The following is a 16,644-nucleotide window of genomic DNA, read 5'->3' as shown; positions in this document are numbered from 1 at the left end:
CAGACCATGCCTTTCTAGAGGGGCCAGAATATTTCTCTCTGAAATGTAGCGGAGTAGAAGTACAAAGTGGCATGAAAAGACTGAAGTAAAGTACAAATACCTAAAAATGTGTACTTTTGAGCACAGTACTTGAGTAAATGTACTTAGTTACATTCCACCACTGGATGATGATGATGAAGAAGTTGGTTTTTGAGGGTTTTTGTACATTAAGATGAACATGGTAAACTGTTCCTGTAAACTGTTTTATGAGCCAAGGAGACCTCTTAGTCTCTGCCATTATTCTGCTATCCCCTTGCTCTCCCAGAGACAGATGTCTGTGTGCGGTAATAGACGTCCCCTTGCTGTCCCAGAGACAGATGACTGTATGCGGTAATAGACGTCCCCTTGCTGTCCCAGAGACAGATGTCTGTGTGCGGTAATAGACGTGTTGTGGCTGTTTCACAGGCCTGTCCCCCAGGGGGAAACGGAGGAGGGGCCAAAGTGGAGTGGAGGCGGGGCGCACGGTGCTACGGCTGTGTGGAAAGAAAGTGGAAAGTGAGGAAAATACCTGAATGGACAGTCTGGAATAAGTAAGTAGTCCTTTTTGTGTGGAAATAATGTCTTTAACAGCAGCAGCTCGTGGTGGTTGTGGGCACATGTGCGCTGCGTTAACGCAGAAGGAGAGGGGAGGACTCGGGGCGCCGGGAGATCTCCGGTTTCCCCCCAAACAATAGTCGGTAGGACGCGATGGTCGCCTCTTTATTACACCGCAGGGAAGTTTAGGACCCTCATCGTCCCTATTGTTGTCCTCACCGTGGCCACGTAGCTCCGCGCAGCGATCGGAACGTGGGAGGGGGAGTGATGTGTTTCTAAATGCTCCTGGAGGAGAAAACGGCTTCAGAGAGAGATGCGCATGGAGAGAATGGTCGCGTCTTGTTTGATAGCAGCTATGTAGGCCGACGTTTTTTTTCCATAATTTTCTCCATGGTGACTGCTGGGAATCTGAGTGCGTCCTTTCATTTTAGCGCGAGGGCGTCCCGTTTGGAGAAGGAAAAGGCGGAAGGAAGGTAACGAGCATTTGGATCATTTTGGCATCAGGACGCGGCCAGTAGGGCCTGGGAGTCTCCCATTGTCCTGCCCTGTACTACAACACCCTCCTGTTTCGGTTTGGAGGTCGCCCAACTCTTTTCTAGTCGCCCTAAATGCTCCGGGCTCCTCGCAGTAAGTTCGCCCTTCGGACCTCCTCATTGTGCGCGTGGGGTATTGTTGCATTACGGATGCTCTGACTCTTCATCCATGTTAGTATATCCACCAGTGGGAAGCTAAAATGTGTCCAAATGGCGTTGTTGCTCCATTCAAATGCCAACTGAAAGAGGGAAATGTTGCTATAGTAACATTAGCAACAGGCCCTGGTGTCCTTCATGTACCTGCTGCAGGTAGAAGTTCTTTATTTTACAGTGAACATGAGAGATGTGTGCTTTCTTTGCGAGAGATAAACTATGTAGCCTACTGCTAAAACAGTACTCATGAGAGTGAGACAAAGTACCACATTAAACTGCTACCCGTGGGACTCTTATAGTGATAAAACTGCACATAAAATACCATGAAGTATCAGGGTAAACTGAATGTAAACTGGAATTGTACAGTCCTATCACAGTACAGTAAGTAGAGCTACAGCTAAGCTAGTTCCAGAAATAGTAAGAAGTTCCAATCAGAGTAATTTTCTATTTGTCTTAAACCCAAATATATAACATTGTCAGCTTTATGATAACCTACTCACATTTAGGAGGCTGGAACTAACATATCTATGTCTGACATTTCAATGAACTAAACAATTCACTGATCAGTATTGTTGGTGAATAACATTCTGTTGATCCACAAATTAATTCATGGACTAATTGATTCATTACTACTGTTCAGCTGGCCTTTCACTTCACCCAGATCACAGAAAACAGAAGTTCACCTCTTATACTCCCAGGGCGCCGCTCGGTTTGCTTTATTAACTAATAAAAGTACGACAAAGTCCCGGGCGACCAAAGTTATTAAGATGAAAACATGGATCCAACGTCTGATTTCAGTAATATTAAAAGCAGTCAAATGATCTTTTAAGCCAACAATTGGAACATTTTATTCAATAAGCAGATCCTAGATGATATATTGTGTACATCTGTAATCACATCTGGTTTACAGCATTGTTAACCCTTGTGTTGTCTTCCAGTCCAGATTAAAAATCAGCCTCTACGTCACCACATCATATTATTACAAAACATATAGATTTGCAAATACAGCATACAATGTTTCAGGTCTTAGAATGACTTACAACAACACCTTTACATTACAATTCCAGTGCTATGTCTCGGTCTACTCCTTTCTGTATTGATTTCCTTAATCTATTTTGGAAGTGAATGATATTATGGCTCGGTTTGATGTCATTGTTCAGTCCAGTCCATGAGGTCGCCCCATAAACTGATATCGCGATGACAAAAAGGATTTATTGTCCAGCCCTGGTAGAAAATAGTTCCCAACAAAACGTGTTAACATCTGTAGATCTTCTTGTCTAACTGGGTCCGCTGCTCCCTGAAAGGCATGTTGTTGTCGTTTTTAAATGCTTCGAGAACCGCACATTAAATCGCACTCAGCAGCAGATATCTCAAAACCCTCTCAGAGATGCAACTAAAACTACATGGCTAGACACTGCTATAAAGAGGTAATAGTGTTTATGGTTTGGGCAAAACTGAGCCTCAAATATGTTTGTCTAAGTGGATTTATTACAAAACCTACACGTCCCACACTGTCTAATGGACCAGAGTCCTGTATCTGAACCACATCTCTCTGATCTGACCACTTCCTGCCCCCTCAATACTTTGTTTGGATATGAAGACCGATAGTGTGAGGAGATATCTTTGAATCACAGCACTGAGCAGAGAGCAGGCCTGTTGGTTCAACTATATCCTGTTAGATATATGTACGCGCACACACACACACACACACACACACCTGCTACATGTGTGCACAAAGGCCGACAGTAACAGTTGTCTTGTTTTTCGCTGGTTTTACTGATGTCGTCGCAGTAGTGGGTGGTGTGTGTGTTTGTGTGTGTGTGTGTGTGTGTGTGTGTGGCCCTGTGGTACAGTGATGAGTCCCTTCCCTTGCTGGTCCCTGGGTGTGTGCATGCTTATTTTCACAGTTGGTGTATCAGGCCTCAAATGGCTGTTGAATGGAGCTGGTCATTTCAGAGATGGCCCAGATTGCTCTCCCACCCTGACAGCTGCTGTCTCAGCGCCAGCAGCTTGAAATGTTTGATGACAGCTCGATTTCTTTTTGCCTTTGGGAAAATAGAGGCTGTAAAATCCTACATCTGCTTGTTTCAACGCAGTGTGGCGCAAGCTTCACGTTTACTTTCACGTTTGCTTTACTTAATGCTTAGGAGGTTAGATCAAAAAATACAGGCATTACTAACCAAAGATATGGATAGAAATCATTCTTAAAAGAAAGAAAGAGGTGCGTGGTGGATCAACATGAGCACTGAAGATTCAGTCAAAGGCCATGGAAAACACAACAGAACTTATGAAAAAAACGAGATATAGCTCTAATAATTGTGAATATTCGTTTTTAAAACCAAAATCCTAATTAGGACTTGGTATCGTTTGAAATGTTTTAGTACTGGTGCCAGTCCAATACCCTTTAGTGTTAGTTCAGATACCAAAACAATACTAAAATACTACAATACTATACACCAACATTCAATGTGTCTGTACAAAAAGTAGACAGAAAACTTTAATGAACTAAAATAGACTTTAATTTATTATTTAAATAAGGAAATATCCAACCAATGCATAGGGTAACACGATTCAGAAGCATCCGATGCCAGTTTTTGATAGTTTGCGCAAGAGAAACGGCATTACATAATGTATTATACCCGGCCCGGTCATGATGTTTTATTATCCATGTGTACAGGTGTATTCATGACTTTAATTTCTACTGTGGGGTTGTTTAAAGTGACGCGTCTATAAGCATTTAATTTAATTTAACGACATGAGGAAAAAAAGTGTACATTCTACAGTTGTACACGTTTTTAAAAATCAATACGAGGACATACCTGGCATCAGACCATAGTGAAAATGTCTTAGGTCAGTGGGTTTTTGGGGGAGGACTTTGGATTCATTATCACATAGTAGTTCTAAAATACTGTCTAATACTGGCCCTTTGTGGAAGATATCTTATGTAATTATAATAAAGTAGAGAACAGTTATCTTTGTAAGTAAATGCCAGATTTGAAATGCCTTCATACTCCCTTTGGCCCGAGCCAGAAGAGCCCCTAAGCGTGGCACCAGTAGGCATGCATTCCAACATCATTACTGTTTAATCTCAGACCACACACCTACACAGCCTGTTGTCTTTTAAATGCAGCACCGAGTCGAGTGAACAAGGGTCATTTTCTTCTTTTTTTAGAAGTCAGACTTTGACTTTGAGGCAGGGCTGAGAGAAATAAACGACGATGTTTGGTTAAGAATGGCTGTCCAGGAACAGAAACTGAGCACAACGAATAAGGAAATGAATTAGTGTGTTCTTAGAAGAAGCCGATCAAAGACCACAAACAGGTTATGGTTTTACAGAACAGGCTCTCACTTGTGTTCAGACAAGCTTTTTTATACGCTGTGGATTAATTGAACTTTAATGCTGCTGACTGATGGCGATGAGAAGAGTCCTGCTGACGCTCATTAAGTAGGCCATAGGACACTGGGATGAATAGGAAACCTTATCCATGTCAACACTGGACCACACCCCTTTAGATCAGGTGTCACTGTCATGTTACTATTGCCAGACCTTCTTCCACTGCACTGCGGAGGAGGGTTGGTAGTTCACAGAGCATTCTGGGATGGGAGAAAAACATGCTCTGGCTTATTGGCATTTCTTTAAACCAATCACAATAAATTGTCTTGGGCAGCTTTAAGCGCCACAAATGATGGCGCCTCTGCAAAAAGTCTCAGGAAGGAGCTTGTTTTGGTGGAACGTGTACGTTCAAAAGTAGTTTTAGTCGTGCAACAGAAAACTCTGATTGGACAGATAATCTAGCTAGCTGTCTGGATTTACCCTGCAGAGATCTGAGGACCAGGTAACCGTAGTCCTCAGAAATCCACCGGAGGTTAGAACGCCAACACAAATAAAGAGGAAGGTAGCGGACATCCGTCAGAATTTTCAGTGGCACCGGAACAATCCCAGAAATGAAACGTCGTCAATATAGACTATATGACATAACACAAACAGCCAGGCAGACAGACAGACAGACAGACAGGCTCATCTCAAACTGTAGTTGGAGTTGATGTAAAGTAAATGAGGTTTTACCCAGTGCTGCTCAAGGATCAGGGGATCCTTTTATTATACATATACAAACATAACTTTTATATGTATTTCATACAAAGGCCAACACCAGAAAGGAAATATTATAACCTGATATAGATATATATATATCATAAACTGATATATTTGCTCATATCATCCTGCCCTTGTTAGGTTATGTGAGGCTTGATGGCTTTGCTCTATTCTATAAGTGTGTGTCCTTTGAAAGACAAGGAGGTGCATTTAAAAAGACCACCCTAACCACTTTCATACCGTATGTGTCTCATTATGTGGATTGCAGGTCAAAGGTATGTGTGACATCATGTTGGCTTGATAGCTGAAAGGTTAGTGGTGAATGTTGATGTCATTCCTTCAGAATGAAAACAAGAAGAGTTTCTTTGTGAAGCCTCTGTCCCCCCCCCCCACGCTGAAATTCAGCAGTCACACAGTGAGAAATCCATGCAGAGATCCCGATTTCTTCAACCACCGCAGCCTCAAAAGTCTAGAATACATTGCAACAAGTAATGCAATGTTTTTTCCTAAGTAATATTTGCATAATCATTCAAAGCATCATACTATTTACAGTCTTGTCAGAAAGCTTTATTTACTGTTATCTACTAGTGCTGGGTATTTATTCAAATAACTCCATATAATTTGTGTTGTGATAAAATTCATGACTTCCAGTTTTCTTTACAGCACAAGATATTAGATACCTGACCATAACGTATCTTTCTTTGAACATTTATTTACTAATCACAATAATCATTTGTGTCAGGGTGATGATAAGGGCTGAAACTAACAGTTTTAAATGTGCTTGTTTAGTTGAGAAAACACAATTAACAATTTCTTTAAGACCAAAGGGATGTCCAAAAATTGATTTGTTTTGTGCTTTCAACAGTTAAAAACCCAAAGATCTTTCATGAAGTCAGATCACTAAGGATACCTGGACAACTTTTAAAAATAAAGCCTGAAGCAGTTTTAATGTTACCCATTCCCAGGTTTATAGTTTTTACCTATTAATCCTGCTTCATGAGACAGATTGATATATTGACAAAAACTTGCAAGAATACCATACATTTGTTACAGATATTCATGCTCCATGGTCCTCTTCACAGTATTCATCTCGGTTTTTTTGGGTTATCCCCCAACTCATCATCCAAAGCCATCCATCCATCAGGGTGACTGGTCATCTTTTGACCATTGTTCTGTATCTCAAAAAACATTTGCAAAATGTGCTTGAAATGTGCTGTATTCATGGTGCCCATAGGATGAATCCTTCTGTCTATGGTGACCACCCCGACCTTACCTGTTAAACCACAGCTGGGCTGCATTTTCAAATTGAAACCGATGTAATCGAATGGGAAGATTGCCCTAAAAATTACTTTGGACTTTCATGCTCGCCAGAAGCATATCTCTCCACCCTTTTGCACACAACATACCTCCTAATATAAGGTTAAGAAAACCGTTTGATTTGAATGACTTTTCCTTGAGTGTCGCCCTCAACAACCTTTAGTTATCTGCACAATATTTTCATATTAAACATGTTTGCATTGCACCTTTAGCGGCCACGAGTGGGATTTAGACTTCTATTCATGGTCCTTTTTAATTGCTCTCTAAGGTCTTTTCGATACATATGGGCCCTGCATGGCTTTGGCTGTGGTAGTTATAACTAATGAGACAGGCATTTAGTTTCACAGAGCATCCTGACAGTTGTGTGGAAGTCATGATATGCTAACAAAAACACTTCTATAATTGCCCTATTTCACTAGATAGTTTGAGATGGATAACAGTATACATTATCTGATGTGGTCTGACTCCTGTTACAGTCTAAGTGCTTTGAAATGTGGACACTATTGCTGTAATTGCTTAATTGCTATTTTTACGAGGTGGTGGTTAAACGTTGAGGCCAAGTGATGAATTTAGATTATTATTTTGGCCAATGTTTCTCTGTGTTTGAGGGCAAGTTCCAGCTAAGCTTCCACAGCCATTAGATAAAAAACACTGTTTAGATTTAGTTTACTGCCGGTCTAAAGTATGTGGTTTGTCTGGGAATCTGCAAGCACTCTCCCTCAGCCCATTTCCTACTTTACCCCTACTTAAATTGGCTTCTTAATGTAAATCTGCAGCGACTATCAGAAGACAGATCTTGATTCTCTTAAAAGTGCTTTTTCAGTGTCGTGCAACTGTACAATAACTAAAATACGCGTTTGGCTGTGTTGTGTGACATTCAGACATCAGATCCCTCTCTGTTGGAGAGTTTATAGGGCATAAAAGCACAGTACCCAAGATTCTCATTCCTTTGCCATTACTAAAGATTAAAGCTTATGATGATACAGCAGGAAGAGGCTGTTAGTCATTTGAGTTTTGTGGTTTGGAATAGGCATGTTGAGGTTTTGCACATGGCTGCAGGGATCCAGAAGCTTCTCCAGTCTGGTAAGACTTAGTGGGTTTATTGGTACTGAATGCTAGGTTGGTATGAATGCAAGATTGTTTAAAAAAGGCAGTATGATGAGGACAAACTTGAAGAAATCCCACAGACGGATTCTTTGCTGGGCAGCATTTGGCGTGAAGGGAAGTGGATTTTAAACACAATGGCGTTGACGGAGCAGAAAACCCCCATTAAGTTAAATCAGGACCCTGTAAGACAGTGATGGCAGCAAACGTCCCTCTCCATTTCCCACAGAGGTCCAATCAAAGCCAGCAAGCGTCCTTCGCCCTTTATCAATTAACCAGCATATGACAGCCCAACATCCGTCATGCCAACACTTTTATTTTGGCGATCTTTCGGCAGCGTGGAGAACAGAGTGTCAGAGGGCGGCGTAAGGTCAAGTTACCACGGCAACTGTCAGCCTCCAATACCCCTCCAGCTGAACACCCTCTTTCATTGCCATGACAGCGGAGAGGCCCTGTTTCCCAGGGGACGAGGGGAGTGCGGGAGGGAATGTGAGACGGCGAGAGGGAGGGAGAGGGCAAACAAGTTTAGTGAAAACACAGTAATCCAATATGGCCGCCATTGTGTGCGAGCTAACGGCGGCTAAAGCTGGCTTCTGGTGAGAGGAGATACAGTCGTGTGATGATTAACCTTGGTCGAGAACCGGATGACCAAGTGATTTAAGAACACTGGGCTGAAACTGAAGGTTCACTTTGGTGGGTTAATGTGTGTTGCTGGGTAGATCACAGTACTTAGTGTGCCCAGGGGAGAGGTTTGAGTCCCACAGGAGCCAACAACCACTTACATGGACTCTTACTTTAAAGAGTCATTTTAAGTCATATTTGTCAATTTGACTGACTAATGGCCATGTTGGACTGATACGCCCTCCTGAATCCTGCTACTGATCCTTATAGTCTCTGAGGGAATATCTCTGTGCCAATGTTTGCAAATAGTATTATTTTCATACTTGAACATGTCATATTTTTGTGACTGGTCTAAAACATTTAAGTCACTATGTTGCATCAAAACTCTACATTTAAACCAGTTCTAAAACAATTTCCAGAAACATTATTTTTAAAAGAAAAAAGTGTTGTTCCTGCCTCCACAATGTGAGGATTTGCGGCTTTTCTCTGTTTTATATAATTGTAAATTGACCATTTTGGGGTTTTGGGCTATGCTGGACAAAACTAGCTATACTAATATACTAAGACATCATCTTTTGCTCTTGGAAGTGAGGGAGATTTTTATGAAGTTTTTTTATTTTACACTTTACGGACCAAATCTTAGCTGTGTAGCCCCCCAGTTTAGTAATGAAATTGTCAAATCCTAATTTAGTTGCTTTTTGTAAATCAGTATCAATGCCTTTGTCAGAGCCAATCAAAATCTTATATTGGCAGAGTTTCTGATATCAGTAAATATTGTGTTGTCCAAAGAGTCGATTAGGGCTCTACGCAAAAAAAACTGGCACTATGAACACATCGCAAAGGCTACGACGTATCGCAAAAGACACTCTTAAGAGATTTATTTTAATTATGCAATGTACTAGTCATTCTATTTTTTTAGTAGTGACTTTTGTTCAATTCAGTGTTCAATCACAGAATGTCAGAAAAAGGTTTTCCTTTCATTTAACAATCAATTTGTTGTATTTTAGCAGAATGCTGAAAGCAGCAGAAAGACAGAACTGAGTACACTTTAATATCTATATTTAAGTTATATCGTTATCGCGATATACAACAACTCATATTGTGCAGCCCTAGAACTGATACAGTATTGTGCTAAAACGTGAGATTTGCAGCCCTAGTATTTTAATGTGTTAACCATGACTGTCTCTCTCTCTCTCTCTCTCTCTCTTTGCCCGTCTCTTTCAGATCAGGCCCGCTCAGCTGTCCCCTGCTGTGACTCTCCCACCCCTCTTCTCCTCCTCGCTGTAGCCTCCCCCGCTCTCCCTCCTCCCTTCTCCTGCTCCCTCCTCATCGGCCTCCAAGATAGATACCCTCAGGAGTAAGGTTGACCTGCTCAAGCTGCCCCTGGCTCTCACCACCAAGTCCATCTCTGAGCGCAAGAGCCAGCTGGGAGGAGTGGGCGAGCAGCGCCGCCCGGGAGGAGGAGGCGGAGCTCGTAAAGCCCGTTCACCGCCCACCCGAGACATGGACAACGAGTCGCAGTACTCGGGCTACTCTTACAAGTCCTCACACTCCCGAAGCTCCAGAAAGCATAGGTGGGTGTAACACAAATTACATCATTTTAACATCATTTTTCTCTTGCTGCCTTTTTACCAACAACCACTTCACTCAGGAACACTCATAGATTTAACCATTTACTGCAACAAACGGAAATACAGTTGTGCTTGGCGCTAATGTCTCCACTGTTGATAATGCTCGCTGGACCAGCCAAGCTGCATTCTCAGCCCCATGCTGAAACCCCCCTGGGTAAAAAAAAGTGAGTGAGCCAAAATAAAGACATTGAAAACCATTTAATTTTAGGTCTTGTTAGGACTTAGGTGGAGGTAGTGGAGGCAAAATGTTGCCAACAGCAGTGAGTGAAGCAGCAACAGTGTAGCAGTAGTCTTGCATTGCCAGACCTTCCTCCACAGCGCTGCAGAGGAGGGTCTGGCTAGTCCACCCAGCATTCTGGGATGAGAGAAAACGTACTGTGGTTCATTAGCATTTCTTCAAAGCACTCAAAATCGTCTTTTGGTGGCGTCTTGGGAAGGAACTTGTTTTGGTGGAACTGTACGTTCAAAAGTAGTTTTAGCCGTACAACAGGAAACTCTGATTAGACAGATAATCTAGCTAGCTGTCTGGATTTACCCTGCAGAGATCTGAGGAGCAGGTAACCATAGTCCTCAGAAATCCACCAGAGGTTAGAACGCCAACACAAAGAAAGAGGAAGGTGACGGACGTCCGGCCAAAATGAATGACATCCAGCGGCACTGGGGATATCCCGGGAAGTAGAACATTATGTATATGCTAGTGTGGCAGGGTTCAGTGAGGAGGGAGTCCCATTTTAAAGGACTGCCTCGATGTGAGAATAACTGTGATTGGTGTGTGTCTGATAGGAATGATCATTCAATCAGCGGGCGAATGATTTCCATGTTCTGCGTGAACTAACACTAAGCTTAATTTAATGTATTCAAGGTCTCAGGTTTCAGTACTTTTTTTTATAAGTTTGTTTCCCTTGATGGAGACCCTTTTATGTACAATTTGGTACGCACGGGCTGCCAGCTTAGCTTGTTAACAACAACCAGGTATCATTCATTCTCCAACTCTAACTTCTAAACATTCAGGTTTAAATTAAATTATCTTCAATATGTCAGCAACATTCACAACTTAACTGGAGCCACAATTATACTATATACTAGTATTATTATATTATACTATACGATATACAATTATATGATACTAGTTGTTATACTACTTTGTTAACGTGTTCAGCATTACAGTGTTTCCCCCCCAATCTTTTAATAATAAATGCATTAATAAAACCCAGTGCATGTGCAAAGAAAACCCTTTATCTCGAAAGTATCTTGGTCATTTTGTAAAATATAAACTAAATAAGGAAATGTAAATCTGTTCTGGCAATCTGCGGAACTTCAGTAAAAATGTATTACTGCTGGTTAATACATCACAGCCTAAACATTCTACATCAAAACATCTTTCCCAGTTAGAGTAAAAATAAATTGTGCTTCCACACCTCCCATAACCCAGAATGTCGCTGTGCGCTTGCCTTCCAGGGATCGGAGGGATCGTCACCGCTCTAAGAGCCGAGACGGCAGTCGTGGAGACAAATCGGTTACCATCCAGACTCCTGGAGAGCCGCTGCTGGATGCAGAGTCGACCCGCGGAGATGACCGGGTCAGTCACGCAGCTTTCTACATACGCTTATGCATTTAAAAACCACACTCATTTATCTGCCAAATATTATTAATCTCCACTGTTATTGGTTGGTGGTCCCAAAGGTGTCAGTGACTTTGTAAACATTTTGTTTGGTGCTTTAGCTCCTTTACCAACTAGCAGAGTTTTAGTCAAGACCACCTAAATCAGAGTGTATCAAGACTGACACAAGACCAAGACTTTGAAGGGTTGAGACCAAGTCAAGACCAAGATCATGACCAGTGCGAGTCCTACACTAACCCTAACTCATATTAGATACCTGAAACATACAGCATATACTCAACCAGCTGATATGTATAGCTCATACTGGCTAAATGTCTTTGGGTGAGAGGGAGTCTGAGGTAGCGCTGTGGAGGAAGGGATTCTGGGATGGGGGAAAACATGCTCTGGTTTATTGGCATAACAGACATTTTGGTGACGGCTCAAATTGCTCCCGCGAGAACTCTGGATTTCCAGGATATCAAACAGCGGTTTCAAGACCAATTTGCCTTTCTCCTCTGAAAATGTATTTTGCTATGATCCCTTTAAAGAAAATGGTTCTTCTGTAGAAGGTAACATTCCAGCTGCCAGTCACTGCATTGCAGTCTGTCTGGTCAGTCGGTTGGGAAAGAGCAGGTGTTGTCTGGTGGTGTGAGTCTTAAAATACTGAAGACGTATTATACTAAGTTTAAAAAGCATGTCTACATGTAAGAGACCGATGATGTTTGTTTGTCCCTAGACGAAGACAAGGGGCATCTTTCTTTAAATAGGAAAGAGGCATTTGTATTTAAGCCTAACCAACCTGTTACCCGTCTTGGCTCGAGTGCCAGCCCACGAATGGCCACATGGATACAGCGGGGTTGATTTCTTATATAACTTCAGATAATATTTGAACATTTCTGTAATTATGACTGAGTTTGGGGACACTAATATTTTTTCTGAATTTTTTTTCAGAAATCAAGGAATAAAATGTCTGCAGTGATGCTTCTATGTATCAGCTCAGGCTCTTTTTTATCTCCTAAACATCTCTTTCATAGAAACATCTTGGGTTTCTGCCCTGATGCAGGAAGGGTTATGACTAGTTGTTTGTTTTATTCATTAATGAATTGTCAGATGTGATTAACCATTCTTTTCAATTATCTGGTAAAAAGTACATATATATTTTTGGTAAAACATGCAGAAAAACTCACATACTGTTGTGTTTTTTCATTTTCATTTCTAAGTTTTTGTTGAGTTCTTGTATTCAGCATTTAGAGATATTTTGTAGGTTTTAGAGACCAGTGGTTCTTTACCAAGTGGGTCGCCACAAAGTTGGAGAAGGAAAAAAAGGAAATAACATATTCTGGACTGGGGAATGGTTTTTACATCACTGATTTAGTCAAAATCAGCAGGGGAGGAGCGTAGAAACAGCTGCTTACAGCGGCCTGCAGCTTGTTCTCTCTTTGTTGAGTGGGGGTGGCGAACACACACCTCATTATTCTGGGGAGGGGGGTCAAGACTCGAAAAGGTTGAGAACCACTGTTATACACAGTTGAAATTAACCCTAAGCACACACAAATATTTATTCAGATTCAGAAAACTTTGTTATTAGGGGCAATACATTTTTATGTTTGGAGCAAACCTACGCGGTCACGGAAAGAACTTACAATCTCCACACAGAAAGGCATGGGACGAACAGGGTCGAACCCGGTACCTGTTTTCTGGGGGGGCCACAGTTCTAACCCATGCTACCTCAGTGGCCCAAATAAGAACAAGAGTTACAACAAAAATCAGCATCCACATCAACATGCCAATGACAATAAGACATTATATCTTCCTCTTTGTCCAACAGGATGATAACTGGGGTGAGACCACCACAGTCGTCACCGGCACCTCAGAACACAGTATCTCTAACGAGGACCTCACCCGCGTCACCAAAGAGTTGGAGGAGTCGACTCCGCTGGAGTGCAAGCGCTTCATTGGCCCGGCTCTGGGATGCTGCCTGAGCTTCTTCGCCCTGGTCACGCCATTGGCCTTCCTCATCCTCCCGCAGGTGCTGTGGCGGGACGCCCTGGAGCCCTGCGGGACGCCATGCGAGGGCCTGTACGTCTCCTTGGCCTTCAAGCTGCTGGTCCTGCTTATCTCGTCCTGGGCGCTGTTTCTCCGGCAGCCCCGCGCCACGCTGCCACGCTTCTTTGTCTTCCGCTGCCTGCTGATGGTGCTGGTGTTCCTGTTTGTAGCGTCCTACTGGCTGTTCTACGGCGTGCGGGTGCTGGAGCCCCGGGAGCGGGACTACAGGGGAATCGTAGAGTACGCTGCCTCGCTGGTAGACGCCCTGCTCTTTATACAGTACTTGGCTCTGGTCCTGCTTGAGGTCCGACACCTGCAGCCCGCCTTTTGCCTCAAGGTGGTTCGGAGCACGGACGGAGCCAGCAAGTTCTACAACGTGGGCCACCTCAGGTTGGTCACACAATGGCAAACATGATGATACAGTTTCCTACCGAGTTTTTGGTTGCTGAAGAAAGATGAAAAGAGAATTAATTTAACCCTTGTGTTGTCCTCAGGTCAAATTTGACCCGTTTTCAAAGTTTGGACGGATAGTTCCATACACAAAACCGGTTGTAATTGTGCATCAACATTCATTGCTCTGATTTTAACTATTAGCTAAAGTACAAAGTAATTCATAATAAACAAAAAACTAGCGGTGATAAGTTGGAATGAAATTGGCTAAGAAGATGTAACACAGAATTGGAAAATGTATACTTTATGCTTTCTAAAACAGACCGGATCAGTTTTGACCAAGGTTGATGGGAACACAAGGGTTTAAAATAAGATCAGGCTACGCTCTTTAAAGAGTATGTTGTTGGGCACCCGGGTGGCTCAGTTGGTGGAGCGGGTGCCCATATGTGGAGGTTTGCTCCAAGCGGCGGGCCTGGGTTTGGGTCCGACCTGTGGCCCTTTGCTGCATATTCCCCCTCTCTCTCTCCCCTTTTACTTCTTCAGCTGTCCTGTCATTAGGGGCCTGGAATGCCCAAAAAGCAATCTTAAAAAAAAACAAGTATGTTGTTGGTTTTTTTTTTACAATAAAAGACTTCTTTCCAGACACAATACCACACGTCCATAGAATTTGAATGTCATTACAGTTTTTGCTTTTAGAAACAGGACACAATCCTGTGTAACAACATAATCTAAGCTGCCTTTCATGCATGTTTACTGTAAGTACATCTTAGGTCTTCCGTAGTTCATTCAGCTTCAATTAGCTGCTGGGACCCCATTAACTCTGTTCCTCCTGTCCTCATTGCTATATATACCATATTTATATAGTTTGTCTATGCTGGAATACTACTTGGGCCTCAAAAATATACAAAAAATAAGCATAAACTTGAATATAAGGAGAGTCTTGACAGTAAATTGTTGCTCTCTTCAAGTCAGGGCCTCGTGATCAGATATTAAAGTGAGGAACTTTTAAATTAAATTAGCAGAAACCAGTTGACACAAAGTAAACCTGGAGCATTCGGGGCCCGGGGACTTCTGGGCTCCTGGAGCACTTGCTGTGATAGAGGAAATAATAGTTTATTTGTGATATTATAGATCTCGATGTGTATTTTGTTTAAGAACTGCCTCCATCAAATGTATGACTACAAACTGGGTTTACCAATCTATTTAAGCATTTTACTTCGTTTTAATAGTGACTACAACATCTGAACAGAACATTTCCCTCTCTGAATGGCTGCTTAGATACAAGAAACTTGAAATTGTAGAGCTATTGACTGTTATTACTCCTGAGTGTTTACAGTTTAAAGCATGTCTGTGTGTGCAGTCAGCAGCTGATGGTAGACCTGTACTTACTGTGTTTTAGTATCCAGCGGGCAGCTGTCTGGGTGTTGGACCGTTATTACAGCGACTTCTCTGTCTACAACCCTGCCCTGCTCAACCTGCCCAAGTCCATCCTGTCCAAGAAGATGACCGGCTTCAAGGTTTACTCCCTGGACGGTAAATACAGCTTCTTCTTCTGACGCCAGTGTTTCCCTCTTCCACAGTTGTTGGATAAAAAGAATATATACACATATCAACATTAGGTAAAAGTAGAGCTGGGCGATATGGAGAACATCTAACATGTTTGACCTCGATATCGATACTGCAACGATATTGTAGTGTTGACCATTGGTGCTTTCACAAAATATTTACACAATGAGATTTTTGATAAATAAACATCAGTAATGTAGATATAATGACTAAATGGGTAAAGGTTAATAATAAAACAGTTACAAGAATCCGGTAAGTTCAGAAAATGGCACAACTTAACTGTAACGCAGCCTTTAAAACCAGGAAACAACAACACTTATGCAATATTACAATATTATGATTTTAAAAATCTAAGATGATATCTAGTCTCATGTCAAGATATTGATATAACATCAACAGATTGCCCAGCTCTAGGTTAATAATAACATCAACAGATTGCCCAGCTCTAGGTTAACGGGTGACTACTTTTTTTTCTCAACACTGACTGCCAATCAAAATCAAGATCCCCGGCCCTCTGGAGCTCTGTGTGTCGCTGTTGCTTGTAGAAGGCAGGGAGGTCGGCCGCCTGTATACTTTTTGGATTCATGAAATGTACCTCAATTCATGAATATCTATGATATTCCTACAGAGATTCCTCTTACGTTCCGACGTTGCAGTGCATTGGTGTATTATGTATTATTACCAGCTGGAGCGTGCAGTGCGTGCTGGACGCCACCGTTTTCAGAACGTTGCCGTTCAGCAGGATGGATGCTCGCATTGTTATGAATGAATGAATGATATTTTAATTACGTGTAATGCCACTAAGTGACCAATCCCACACGGAATTACATGACACCAATACAAAAGACATTTCATCTACAGCTTCCGGGCCAGTGTCCACACACAGCATACTCTACTTTGCACAAAATATAGTATAGATAAAACCTATTACAGCAGCGACAAAATTCAATTCAATTCAATTTTATTTATAGTATCAATTCATAACAAGAGTTATCTCAAGACACTATACAGATAGAC

General features: G+C 42.1%; 1 protein-coding gene and 1 long non-coding RNA gene across 4 annotated transcripts in view; one reads left to right on the top strand and one right to left on the bottom strand.

Moving 5' to 3' along the window:
* Nucleotides 1-466: 466 nt before the first annotated feature.
* LOC117954470 (vang-like protein 2) overlaps nucleotides 467-16,644 on the top strand; it is a 20,742-nt gene continuing 4,564 nt past the window's right edge. The window contains exons 1-5 of one of the 3 annotated variants that reach the window (XM_034888308.1): nucleotides 467-569; nucleotides 9,619-9,968; nucleotides 11,484-11,604; nucleotides 13,454-14,061; nucleotides 15,461-15,594. In XM_034888308.1, the coding sequence (XP_034744199.1) occupies nucleotides 9,898-9,968; nucleotides 11,484-11,604; nucleotides 13,454-14,061; nucleotides 15,461-15,594 (934 nt within the window). In that variant the 5' untranslated portion in view covers nucleotides 467-569; nucleotides 9,619-9,897. Of the gene's footprint in view, nucleotides 570-640; nucleotides 1,201-9,618; nucleotides 9,969-11,483; nucleotides 11,605-13,453; nucleotides 14,062-15,460; nucleotides 15,595-16,644 lie in introns of those variants that run through there. The other 2 variants (XM_034888310.1, XM_034888307.1) reach the window with 2 other exon arrangements.
* Nucleotides 3,294-16,644, bottom strand: part of LOC117954472 — a 21,955-nt gene continuing 8,604 nt past the window's right edge. The window contains exons 2-3 of the long non-coding RNA XR_004658827.1: nucleotides 15,718-15,726; nucleotides 3,294-3,304 (exon numbers count right to left, since the gene is read on the bottom strand). This is a non-coding gene — a long non-coding RNA (uncharacterized LOC117954472). The remainder of the gene's footprint in view (nucleotides 3,305-15,717; nucleotides 15,727-16,644) is intronic.

Source organism: Etheostoma cragini, chromosome 12 (genome assembly GCF_013103735.1).
Source record: "Etheostoma cragini isolate CJK2018 chromosome 12, CSU_Ecrag_1.0, whole genome shotgun sequence".
NCBI lineage: Eukaryota > Metazoa > Chordata > Actinopteri > Perciformes > Percidae > Etheostoma > Etheostoma cragini.
The sequence above is the reverse complement of the archived record's forward strand: the minus strand, read 5'-3'. Positions and strand labels throughout refer to the sequence as shown.